At 43.0% G+C, this 12,289-nt stretch overlaps 1 protein-coding gene across 1 annotated transcript; it reads left to right on the top strand.

Moving 5' to 3' along the window:
* The first annotated feature begins 444 nt into the window (after nucleotides 1-444).
* LAMTOR5 (late endosomal/lysosomal adaptor, MAPK and MTOR activator 5) lies at nucleotides 445-9,151 on the top strand. Its single transcript, XM_012801726.2, has 5 exons — nucleotides 445-451; nucleotides 587-806; nucleotides 1,917-1,978; nucleotides 4,678-4,795; nucleotides 8,805-9,151. The coding sequence occupies exons 1-5, from the start codon at nucleotides 445-447 to the stop codon at nucleotides 8,863-8,865; spliced, it is 468 nt and encodes a 155-aa protein (XP_012657180.2). The 3' UTR covers nucleotides 8,866-9,151.
* Nucleotides 9,152-12,289: the final 3,138 nt, after the last annotated feature.

Here is a 12,289-nt window from a genome sequence, read left to right on the forward strand (position 1 = left end):
AGAGTCCAACTTGAGCTAGAGCAAGACCCCCTTCTCTACCGAAAAAAAAAAATAGAGAAACTGAGGCAAGAGGATTGCTCGAGCCCAAGTTTGAGGTTGCTGTGAGCTATGACACCACGGCCCCCTACCCAGGGCAACAGCTTGAGACTCTGACTAAAAAAAAAAAAAAAACCTGGAGAGGCTACTCTCACTGTTCTCCAGAATCACAAGCCTCCTGACAAAGTTTGGTGAACCCATCCCGGTCTCTGCATATTCGCTGACAGTGACAGGCGGCTGGACCCTTAGTCCGGTAACACTTTCCAGCCTGTGTGTCTCTTCTCTGTGCCCCTCGCCTAGATGAGACCCTGCGGGACTTTCTGGGTTATTGTAAAACTTAAGATCTGGCCCCTAGGACCTGGGAGTTAGTTGAGGTGCAATCCAAAAGTTAAAAATCACTGCGACAAAATGCCGAGTCAGGAACCGAGGCAGTAGGCCCAGCCGCAGACCTTCGTCCCGTGTAGGAAATAACCCGCGCCGTCTGTTTCTGAAGGGGAGCCTAGAAGAGGCCACCTAGCGCGGCACAGCGCGCCCGCTAACTCTTCTGCAGGCTGCGTGCGGCGGAAGCGCAGTGACGTCTTCCGGCACAGAACTCGGACTCGCGTAGCGATAAATATTGTTCCTTTAGAGGCACCGTCCGCGGGAACCGCCTGCTCGTGTCACATGACCGAGGCCTGTGGAGGAGAAGGACGCGGTACGCGGAAGAGTTTTGGGCCAAAGTGGATGGCGGACGCGATGGAAGCAACCTTGGAGCAGCACTTGGAGGATACGTGAGTAAATGCAGCGACAGATGGACCTGGGTTAGACAAAAGGCGCGAGCTTCAGTGCTGCCCAGGGCGTCTTGATGACGCCGTGAGACTCCTAGGTCACGGGATGAGAAAGGGAGCCCTGCCCAGGGGCCGCCGGGCTGGGCAGGTGACCCTGAATTATAAAATTCTGTCTGACTCTGCACATTGCCTCTCGAGCGAGTCTCCTGGGCCCAAGCTGGAGACCAGACCTTCCTAGAATGTCATCGAAGTCGTCTAAACGGTTAGGGTTGCTCCTCGGGAGTTTTAGGAAACAATACTGGGAAGTGTGCACCAGGGGTACCACATCGAACCGTACAGTGGAAACACACACACACTTCCTTCTGTTTATAACCTATGAAGTCAGTTGGTGGTTAAGGAGATACAAATAATCCTTTTAAGTTTTTCGAATGAGTAATATGTGGAATTCAAAATGGGAAAGGTGTAAGAAGCCATACTGGGAGACACCTACTATGCCCCCAGTGTCCCTGAGCTTCCTACCGCCCTCCCAGACAACCTAAATTTAGAGTTTTCAAGCTGTTTTACAGGAGTTAGTATATTAAAACATGCATTTTTAACAAGGATGAAACATCCTAGATACTGCAATGTTTGTGACTCTCCAAAGCTCAACAGCACCTAACGATTTTTTTCTCTCATTAGAGAGAAACCAGTTTCATTAAAATAATTGGTCATAACTGAATTTTGGTCTTGGGAGTTGGTAATGAAAAGGGTTGAGAAACATTGCTTAAAGCGCTTAAACAGGCTCAGTGCCTGTGGCTCACATGACACCTGAGCTGGTGGGTTCAAATCTTTCCAACGCCCGCCAAACAACAATGACAGCTGCAACCAAAAAATAAGTGGGTACCTGTAGTCCCAACTACTTGGGTGGCGGAGGCAGGAAAATCGCTTGAGCCCAGGAGTTAGAGGTTGCAGTGAGCTGTGATGCTACAGCACTCTCCCCAAGGCTACAGCTTGAGGCTGTCTCCAAAAAAAGCACTTAAACAATGCTTAGCAGGTAGCAAACCTATATGTGTTATATTTATTTAAATCCATTTTCTCACATCTGCTTTATCTCTTTTGGCTTCCTGGAATTAGAATGAAGAATCCGTCCATTGTTGGAGTCCTGTGCACAGATTCACAAGGACTTAATCTGGGCTGTAAGTGTTCCTCATACCATCGTTTTGGTGTATCACACAGATTCTTATGTCAATTAAGAGCCTAGTACACTATTACTCTCCAGCTTTTATTTCCAGTTACCTTACCACTTTGGGGGTACTTTCGTGAGAAAAGGTATTATCTCCAAGTAACAACATCAGAAAACTAAAACTTTTTTCAGTTGTTATTTATGAAGGTAGAAATGTTCTTTGCAGTTCTGGCACTATATAGTTGTCTCTCTTAAAGTAATATTTTCATAATTTTAAATTGAATGTGGAAGGGACTTCAGATAATGACATTTATTACCATTTATGGAATGTATGCCATATGCTGGGGCTGCTGGGCTTTATATACCTGTCTCTGATTTTTACAGCAACTCTCCAAGTGTCCAACAACACTTAACAATAAGTGAATGGGTAATAAAATGGGTTTTAGAGTTGGCATACCTGGTTTTAACACCTGCTCTTTTATGCAAAAGCAGTGTAAACTTGGACTAAAAGGAACCTTTCTGAGCCTCAAGGCATCTTATTCCTAATGGAGTAGAATTTTAAAAATTTAAAGCTGTGAATTTTTTTTTTTGAGACAAGAGCCTCAAGCTGTGGCCCTGCGTAGAGTGCTATGGCATCACAGCTCACAGCAACCTCCAACTCCTGGGCTTAAGCGATTCTCTTGCCTCAGCCTCCCAAGTAGCTGGGACTACAGTCACTCGCCACAATGCCCAGCTACTTTTTGGTTGTAGTTGTCATTGTTGTTTGGCAGGTCTGGGCTGGATTTAAACCCACAAGCTCTGGTATATGTGGCTGGTGCCTTAGCCACTTAAGCTACAGGAGCCGAGCCTAAAGCTGTGAATTTTTGCTGGAAGGGTAACTGAAAGACTTAATCTGTTTAACTGGGTTATGTTTAACATGCAAATCAGTCAATTGGGAGAAAAAAGTGTTTACCAAGCTCACTAATAGGAAGAATGAAATTCAAGTATTATAATCTAAAATTCCACAAGTTCCTTCAAGGCCCAAAACACTGTACCATGTTTGGCAAGTTAATATTTTATATAATAATAGTAAATCTGTGGGCTCTGCTGTAGTGTCATTTCTTTTACCTGACTTAGTTCCCAGCACAATTAAGTTTGTATTGCCTTTATATACAGAAGTATGTTGTAAAGTAAACTTTTTGTACTTACGCTTTAGTTATGCTATAACTAACTATAGTTTAGTTATACTATAACTGTACTTACAGTTTAGTAACTATAATTTAGTTACTATATGCAGATTAACACAAACATTAATAAATAGCCAGTTCATTCGGGCGTGGTGGCCCACACCTGTAATCCCAGCACTCTGGGAGGCCAAGTCAGGAGGATTGCTTAAACTCGAGAGTTTAAGACTAACCTGAGCAAGACCCTGGCTCTACTAAAAATAGAAAAAGAGGATAGGGGTTTGGCTTCTATAGCTCAGCGGCCAGGGTGCCAGCCCCATACACTGGAGCTAGCAGGTTCCAGCCCAGTCCAGGCCTACCAAACAACAATGACAACTACAACCAAAAAACAGCTGGACGTTGTGGCAGGTGCCTATAGTCCCACCTACTTGGGAGGCTGAGGCAGGAGAATCTCTTAAGCCCAAGAGTTTGGGGTTGCTGTGAGCTGTGATGCCACAGCATTCTACCCAGGGCGACATAGTGAAACTCTGTCTCAAAAAAAAAGAAAGAAAGAAAAAGAGTAACAGTTTATCAGTTGAGCCCAAGAGTTTGAGGTGGTTGTGAGTTATGATGATGCCATGGCACTCTACCCAGAGCCACAGAGTAAGACTTTGTCTCAAAAATAAATAAATGGCCAATTTTGTTGACATTTGAAAATAGTTAGCTTATTCATGCAGAAGTAATTATTCACAGAATATTCAGGTAGGCTGTCAAGTTGATCTTACAGCTAAACTCCTGAGTAAAAATGTTTTAAGTTCTTTGAGCTAGGCTTGGTGCCCGTAGCTCAGTGAGTAGGGCACCAGCCACATACACCGAAGCAGGCAGGTTCAAGCCCAGCCCAGACCTGCTAAAACAACATGACAGCTACAACAACAACAACAAAAAAAAAGCTGGGTGTTGTGCCGGGTGCCCTGTAGTCCCAGCTACTTAGTAGGCTGAAGCAAGAGAATCACGTAAGCCTAAGAGTTTGAGGTTGCTGTGAGCTCTGATGTCATAGCACTCTACCCAGGGTGACATAGTGAGACTGTCTCAAAAAAAAAATATGTATATGTGTGTGTAAATAATAATTTCTTTCAGCTCAGTAAAAGAAAATTAGATTTCCTCTTAGGAATTAGTTTTAAGTCTCTTCTCTATTACAGCTTTCTGTCAATCTCACCTCTGAATTGCTTACGGATTTCAATAAGGTTCCTATAGAGTGAATTTATAATTTTTAGATTGACTTGAATTATAGGTTTTCTGATATGCTTGAGAAAGTAGTTGGAGATGTTAATGAGAATGACTTTGAAAATTCAATGTCAGTTACGGCCCTGTCGATTTAAGAACTGTTGTCTGGCTTTCTCTCCAGTGAAACCACCTGAGAATCAGGGAAAAATTGTTTCGTGTCAGTACCTAACCTAAGAGACTATGAACTAAACCTTATTTTTGTGAATAATTCTATGACAGATACTAGTTTAGCTCTGTATATTCATTTTTGCACAATTAGGTGACATGATTATGATCTCTTTTCCAGGCCGTGGGACCCTGTCAGATGAACATGCTGGAGTGATATCTGTTCTAGCCCAGCAAGCAGCTAAGCTAACCTCTGACCCCACTGATATTCCTGTGGTGTGCTTAGAATCAGACAATGGGTGAGTAGATCCAGCAGACCCCTGCCTTTGATTTTTGTTCAGAAAAATCTCTGATAAACCTGAATGAAGTCTGCCCTGTGTTCATCACTATATTCTTTCTTTTCTTTTTTTTTAAGAGACAGAGTCTCACCTCCAGCTCTTGGGCTTAGGCAATTCTCTTGCCTCAGCCTCCCAAGTGGCTGGGATTACAGGTGCCCACCACAACACCCAGCTATTTTTTTGTTGCAGTTTGGCCAGGCTGGGTTCAAACTTGCCACCCTTGGTATATTGGGCTGGCACCCTACTCACTGAGCCACAGGTGCTGCCACATCACTGATTGCTTATCCAAAGTACTGTGGGGGAGGTTTTGGATGCGGGGGCAGAAATATTTATCTCTAATGTACTTTCTGCGACTGACTTTTTTTTTAGAAACCAAGTCTCTGTCGGCCTGGGTAGAGTGCTGTGGCATCATAACTCACAGCAACCTCAAACTTTGATCTTAGAATCAAGCTATTCTCTTGCCTCAGCCTCCAGAGTAGCTGGGACTACAGGCGCCCACCACTAACTGGCTGATTTTTCTATTTTTAGTAGAGATGGGGTCTTGCTCTTGCTTAGGCTGGTCTTAAAACTCCTGAGCTCAGGCTCAGCACCTATGGCTTAAGCGGCTAAGGCGCCAGCCACATACACTTGAGCTGGTTCTAATCCAGCCCAGGCCTGCCAAACAATGGCAGGTGCAACTAAAAAACAGCCAGGCGTTATGCAGGGTGTCTGTAGTCCCAGCTAGTTGGGAGGCAGAGGCAGGAGAATCACTTGAGCCCAAGAGTTGGAAGTTGCTGTGAGCTGTGATGCCACAGCACTCTACCCAGGGTGACAGCTTGAGTCTCTGTCTCAAAAAAAAATGAAAAACTCCTGAGCTCAAGCAGTCCACCCACCTCAGCCTCCCAGAGTGCTAGGATTACAGGCATGAGCCACCACACCGACCCACCACACCGACCAACAATGACATTTAAATGAAGAGTAAAAATTGTCATGAACTATTAGTCTGCCAAAGAAAAGTAATAAAAGAGCACAGTGGGAACTAATCAGAGAATAAAAATTACTTCTAAAGTAATAGAAATACTAAAGATATTCCAAATGAGGGTCTTCAGAATAATATAAATAAATCAGAATACAAAGCTGTGCATGTACAATATAGTGTGTACACAGTATTATAAAAAGGAAAACATATATACAGTCATGCATTCCTTTATCTCTTTCTTTTTTTTTTTTTTTTTGAGACAGAGTCTCAAGCTGTCACCTTGAGTAGAGTGCTGTGGCATCACAGTTCACAGCAACCTCAAAGTCTGGGGCTCAAGCTATTCTTTTGCCTCAGCTTCCCAAGTAGCTGAGACAACAGGCACCCATCACAACACCCGGCTATCTTTTTGTTGTAGTTGTCATTTTAGCTGGCCCAGGCCAAATTTGAATCTGCAAGCATCATTGTATGTGGCTGGCACCCTACCCACTGAGCTACAAGTGCCTTTCTTGAGGATGGGGATATGTTCTGAGAAATGCTTCATTAGGTAGTTTTGTCATTGTGCATACATTATAGTCTACTTACATACATCTAGTAGATAGCCTACTACACACAGACTGTGGTGTAGCCTCTTCTAGGCTAAACCTATACAGCATGTTACTATACTGAACACCATAGGCCATGGTGTAAAAATTCAGTATAAAGGAGTTTTTTTAAAGGTACATCTGGGCCGGGCTCAGTGACTCACATCTATAATCCCAGCAGTTTTGGAGGCCAAGGTGGGCAGATCACCTGAGCTCATGAGTTCGAGACCACCTGAGCCAGAGTGAGAGCCAGTCTATAAAAATAGCCAAGTGTTGTGGCAGGTGCCTGTAGTCCCAGCTACTCGGGACACTGAGCCAAGAGAATCACTTAAGCCCAAGAGTTTGAGGTTGCTGTGAGCTATGATGCTATAGCACTCTACAGGGGCGACAAAGTGAGACTGTCTCTGGAAAAAAAAAAAGGTACATCTGAATAGGGCACTTAACCATGAAGGGAGTTTATAGGACTAGAAGTTGATCTGGGCAAGTCAGTGAATGAGTGGTGAGTGTGTGTGAAGGCTTAGCATGTTACCATACAGTACTGTAAACTATAAATACTGTGTGCCTTAGGCTAATATCTTCAATAATAAATTAGCCTTAGGCGGGGCACAGAGTCTCATACCTGTAATCCTAGTGCTCTGGGAGGCCGAGGCAGGTAGATTGCTTGAGCTCACGAGTTCAAGACTAGACTGAGCAAAAGCAAGACCCCTATCTCTACTAAAAATAGAAAAACTGAGGCAAGAGGATCACTTGAGCCTGAGTTAGAGGTTGCTGTGAGCTATAATGCCACGGTACTTTACCCAGGGTGACAGCTTGAGATTCTGTCTCAAAAATAATAATAATAATAATAAATTAGCCTTTACTATAACTTTTTGGACTTTATAAGCTTTTTTTACTCTTGTAATAACACTTAGCTTTTAACACAGACACATTATACAAAAAATATTTTCTTTATTCTTACTCTATAAGCTTTTTTCTATTTCAATTTTTTTTTTTTGAGACAGAGCTATAGGTGCCCAGCCACTTTTTTCTTTTTAAACTTTTTTGTTAAAAACCGAGACATAAGCACACATCTACACCTGTGCAAGGTCAAAATCATGAACATAACTGCCTTTAGCCACAGACCTGCCTGAAGTTTATAACAACTAAGAGTCCACTCTCAAATAATGATAAAGTGTAGTAAATACACAAACCATGGCTCGGTGCCTGTGGCTCAAGTGGCTAAGGCGCCAGCCACATACACCTGAGGTGGCGGGTTCTAATCCAGCCTGAGCCCACCAAACAACAATGACAGCTGCAACCAAAAAATAGCCAGGCATTGTGGCAGGCGCCTGTAATCCCAGCTACTTGGGAGGCGGAGACAGGAGACTCACTTGAGCCCAGGAGTTGGAGGTTGCTGTGAGCTGTGATGCCATAGCACTCTACCCAGGGCGACAGCTTGAGGATCTGTCTCGGAAAAAAAAAAAATACACAAACCACTAACACTCAATTATTATAAGTGTTATGTACTGCCCATAATTGTATATGCTTTGCTTTTGTACAATTGGCAGTGCAGGTTTGTTTACACCAGCGTCACCACAAACACGAGTAATGTGTTAACACTACAGTGTGATGATGGCTCCAAAGTCACTGGGCAATAGGAATTTTTTGGCTCTATTGTAACATTACGGAGCGACCTTCATATACATGGTCTGTTTTTGGCCAAAACATGTATAGTATATATGCAAATAAGAAAAGAATCAGGGAAAAAAAAATTTTTTTTGTTTGAGACAGAGTTTCACTATATTGCCCTGAATTGAGTGCGGTGGCATCACAGTTCACAGCAACCTCCAACTCTTAGGCTTAAGGGAGTCTCTTGTCTTAGCGTCCCAAGTAGCTGGGACTACAGGTGCCCACCGCAACACCTTACTATTTTTTGGTTAGCAGTTGTCATTGTTGTTTGGCTAGCCCAGGCTGGGTTTGAACCCACCAGCCATGGTGTACGTGGCCGGCTCCATAACCACTGTGCTACAGACACCGCCAGAATCAGGAAACTATTAACATAGTTGTCTTTAAGTACTAGGATTAAGGATTCATCTCAGTTTTATATTTTATACTTTTCCCACATTTTGTTGTATTCATATAGTGCTTGTATAAAAAGAAAAAATAATCCTGTTTTTTTCAGTTGTATCCTAAACCAAACATTTTTTTAATCTCAGATTAATACAAGGGTATAAATGTTTAGGTTACATTGTTTTCATTTCTAAGGTAAAGTTCAAGTTGTAGTTGAGCCCTTCACCCAGGGGGCCTGCTGAACACCCTCACACTGTGCACATTAGGTGAAATCTTACCAATCACTCTCCCTCCTCCCCTCCCTCCCCCTGAACATTTTTAATCTTAACACTGAAGTCTTGCTTATAATGTTTCACTGAATATTTTCCTCTTTGCCTTTCAGGAACATTATGATTCAGAAACATGATGGCATCACAGTGGCAGTGCATAAAATGGCCTCTTGACATCTCGTATCAGCTCTCTAGTAGCCTTTCACAGGGACTCAGTGCTAACTGTGTTGATGATCTTGTAGAATTACTGAAGTTCCAGCAGTTAGGTTATTCATTTAATGGACATTGGGCACTTTTCTATTTATTTTAGAGTAAGTTGCTTCTTAACTAACTCTATGGACCGACTAACCTATCAAGATATTAAATATTAGTAGGAAAGGATCATGTTTTTAAGCAGCAGGTCCAGGTCACTTTGTATATAGAATTTTGTTAAGTTTAATAAATCTGTTTGGAAGAAAATTTGAATCATTCATGGGTTCTTGAAACTCTTTATCATATGTTCTTTTTTTCATTATCAAACTGTTATTTTTATCAAAAAGGTCTGTGTTCTAAACTACTTGTATTTCAAAAGCTTCACAAAATGCCTATATTCTCTCAGAAGTGTCCATGGATATTTAAATCAAACATACTCCTACCTCATGATAATAACTAATACTATCAAGCACTCACAGTTGACCCTTGAACTACATGGGGTTTAGAGTGCTAACCCTTCTGCCCGCTGTATGGTTGAAAACCTATGTATAATTTGACTCCTTAAAAACTTCTAATAGCTACAGCTAACTTGAAGCCTTGCCAATAGCATAAATAAAGAAGCCACTTGACACATATCTTGTATGTTACATGTATTCTGTATTCTTAAAGTAAGCTAGAGAAAAAAATGTTATTAAAAACATAAGAACTAGGCACAGTGGCTCACACCTATAATCCTAGCACCCTGGGAAACCAAGGCCGGTGGATTGCTTGAGCTCAGAAGTTCAAGACCAGCCGGAACAAGAGTGAGAGCTCTCAAAAAAAAAAAAAAGCCGGAACGCTCATGGTGGTGGCTCATGTTTATAATCCTAGCACTTGGGAGACCCAGGTGGGTGGATTGCCTGAGCTCATAGGTTTGAGACCAGCCTGAGCCAGAGCGAGACCCTGTCTCTAAAAAATAGCCAGGTGAAGCTGGGCACTGTGGCAGGTGCCTGTAGTCCCAGCTACTTGGGAGGCTGAGGTAAGAGAATCACTTAAGCCCAAGAGTTTGAGGTTGCTGTGAGCTGTGATGTCAAGGCACTCTACCCAGGGCAACAGCTTGAGTCTGTTCAAAAAAATAGCTGGGCGTTGTGGTGAGCATCTGTAGTCCCAGCTACTTGGGAGGCTAAAGCAAGAGGATCACTTGAACTCAAGAGTTTGAGGTTGCTGTGAGCTATGACATCATAGCTCTCTACCAAGAGTGACCAAGTGAGACTGTCTTACAAAAAAAAATAGCCAGACATTGTGGAGGGGCACCTGTAGTCCAGCTACTTGGGACCCTAAGGCAAAAAGAATCACTTGAGCCCAAGAGTTTGAGGTTGCTGTGAGTTGTGATGTTACGGCACTCCACCAAGGGCAACAATGTAAGACTGTCTCAAAAAAAATAAAAACATCTTAAGGAAGAGATACGTTTACTATTAAGTGGAAGTAGATCATAAAAGTCTTCATGTTTGTCATCTTGACGTTGAGAACCCTGAAGAGGAGAGGTCTTGCTGTCTCATGGGTGGCAGAGGTGGAAGAAAAACCAAATATAAGTGAATAGGGACCAACAGACTCACCATTCAGACTTAGATTCCAACTTAAAGCCTGTGCTCTTAACACCCTCACCACCAAGGCAGTTGGGTTGTCAGCAAACCATTTGAAAGCATAGGTCAATGTTCTCTTCAACCTTTATTTCTCAAGTAGGCACAAAAGACCTCAATTTGTTGAATTTGTAATTGCTGTTACTTTGTAATAACATTTTTAATAACATTTGATGATATAAAAAAATCTCCAGAATATTATTCATCTAAAAATATGAAGTATACACAAGTATAAGGTACTATGTGAGGACAGCAAAGATTTTTGAATAAGACATGGGTCTAGCCCTTGAGCTTGTAATTTTTTTTTGGAGACAGGGTTTCAATTTGTCACCCTCAGCAGAGTGCTATGTTATCATAGCTCACAGCAACCTCAAATTCTTGGGCTCAAGTGATTCTCTTGCCTAAGTCTCCAAGTAGCTGGAACTACCAGCACCTGCCATGATGCCCAGCTATTTTTAGAGATGAGGTCTTTTTTTTTTGGTAGAGACAGCATCTCACTTTATCGCACTTGGTAGAGTGCTGTAGCTCACAGCAACCTCCAGCTCTTGGGCTTAGGTGATTCTCTTGCCTCAGCCTCCCGAGTTCAGCTGGGACTAAAGGTGCCCGCCACAACACCTGGCTATTTTTTTGTTGCAGTTTGGCTGGGGTCGGCTTTGAACCCACCACCTCAGTTTGAACCCACCACCCTGGGGCCAGCACCACCCTAGAGATGAGGTCTTACTCTTTTTTTTTTGAGACAGAGCCTCAAGCTGTCACTGTGGGTAGAGTGCTGTGGCATCTCAGCTCACAGCAACCTCCAACTCTTGGGCTCCAGCGATTCTCCTGCCTCCACCTCCCAAGTACTAGGATTAGCTGGGCACCTGCCACAACCCTGGGCTATTTTTTGGTTGTTCAAACCCGCCAGCTCAGGTGTATGTGGCTGGTGCCTTAGCCGCTTCTTGCTCAGTCTGGTTTTAAATTCCTGGGCTCAAGAAATCCACCCACTTTGGCCTCCCAGAATGCTAAGCTCCCAAATCTGGCCAAGCTTGTACTTTTGTTTTTGTTTTTGTTGTTGAGATAGTATCACTATGTCACCCTTGGTAAAATGCCTTGAGGTCACAGCTCACAGCAACCTCAAACTCTTGGGCTTGAGCAATTCTTTTGCCTCAGCCTTCCAAGTAGCTGGGACTATAGGTGCCCACCACAATGCCCAGCTATTTTTTGTTGCAGTTGTCATTGTTGTTTTTAGCTGGCCCGGGCAGGGTTCGAACCCACCAGCCTTGGTGTATGTGGCTGGTGCCATAACCATAGTGCTATGGGCACTGAGCCCCAAACTTGTACTTTTTTTTTTTTCTTTAGGACACAATAAAATTTGCTTTAATATTTCTTTGGGGAAGAAAATATCGTACTTTTAGTGAATGAACAAGAAACATTTTTAGAGTAGCAGTAGGCTATTATTTTTATCTACCATGCCATGAATTCATAAGGAACAGGTTCCAGTAGCTCAGGGAGGCACCTTGCCATTGAATGTGACAAAGTGTGGATTGACTTTTGAATTCATGGGAAATAGGTTCCAGCACCTTGTATCACTGTTACATGGGTTCTATTGGTTATCCTGTGTGCTATGCTGGACACCTATTATGCCATGAGCTCATGGGGAATAAATAGGTTCTTGCACCTAAAAGCATGGGTCCACTGATACTCCTGTGTGCTATGTTATATGCTTTATGCCATGGATTCATAGGGAATGGGTTCCAGGAGCTCAGGCTCCTTTCCATTGGTTCTCACAAAGTGGGCTTCTCTGGGTG

This window comes from Otolemur garnettii, unplaced genomic scaffold (genome assembly GCF_000181295.1).
Source record: "Otolemur garnettii isolate 467f Iridium unplaced genomic scaffold, OtoGar3 scaffold00010, whole genome shotgun sequence".
Classification (NCBI taxonomy): Eukaryota; Metazoa; Chordata; class Mammalia; order Primates; family Galagidae; genus Otolemur; species Otolemur garnettii.

Bases quoted from the DNA above. Each gene is read 5' to 3' on its own strand.
- LAMTOR5 (XM_012801726.2), top strand. The intron at 807-1,916 runs GTGAGTAAATGC...TCCTGGAATTAG, and splicing joins GAGCAGCACTTGGAGGATAC to AATGAAGAATCCGTCCATTG. The intron at 4,796-8,804 runs GTGAGTAGATCC...TTTGCCTTTCAG, and splicing joins TGCTTAGAATCAGACAATGG to GAACATTATGATTCAGAAAC.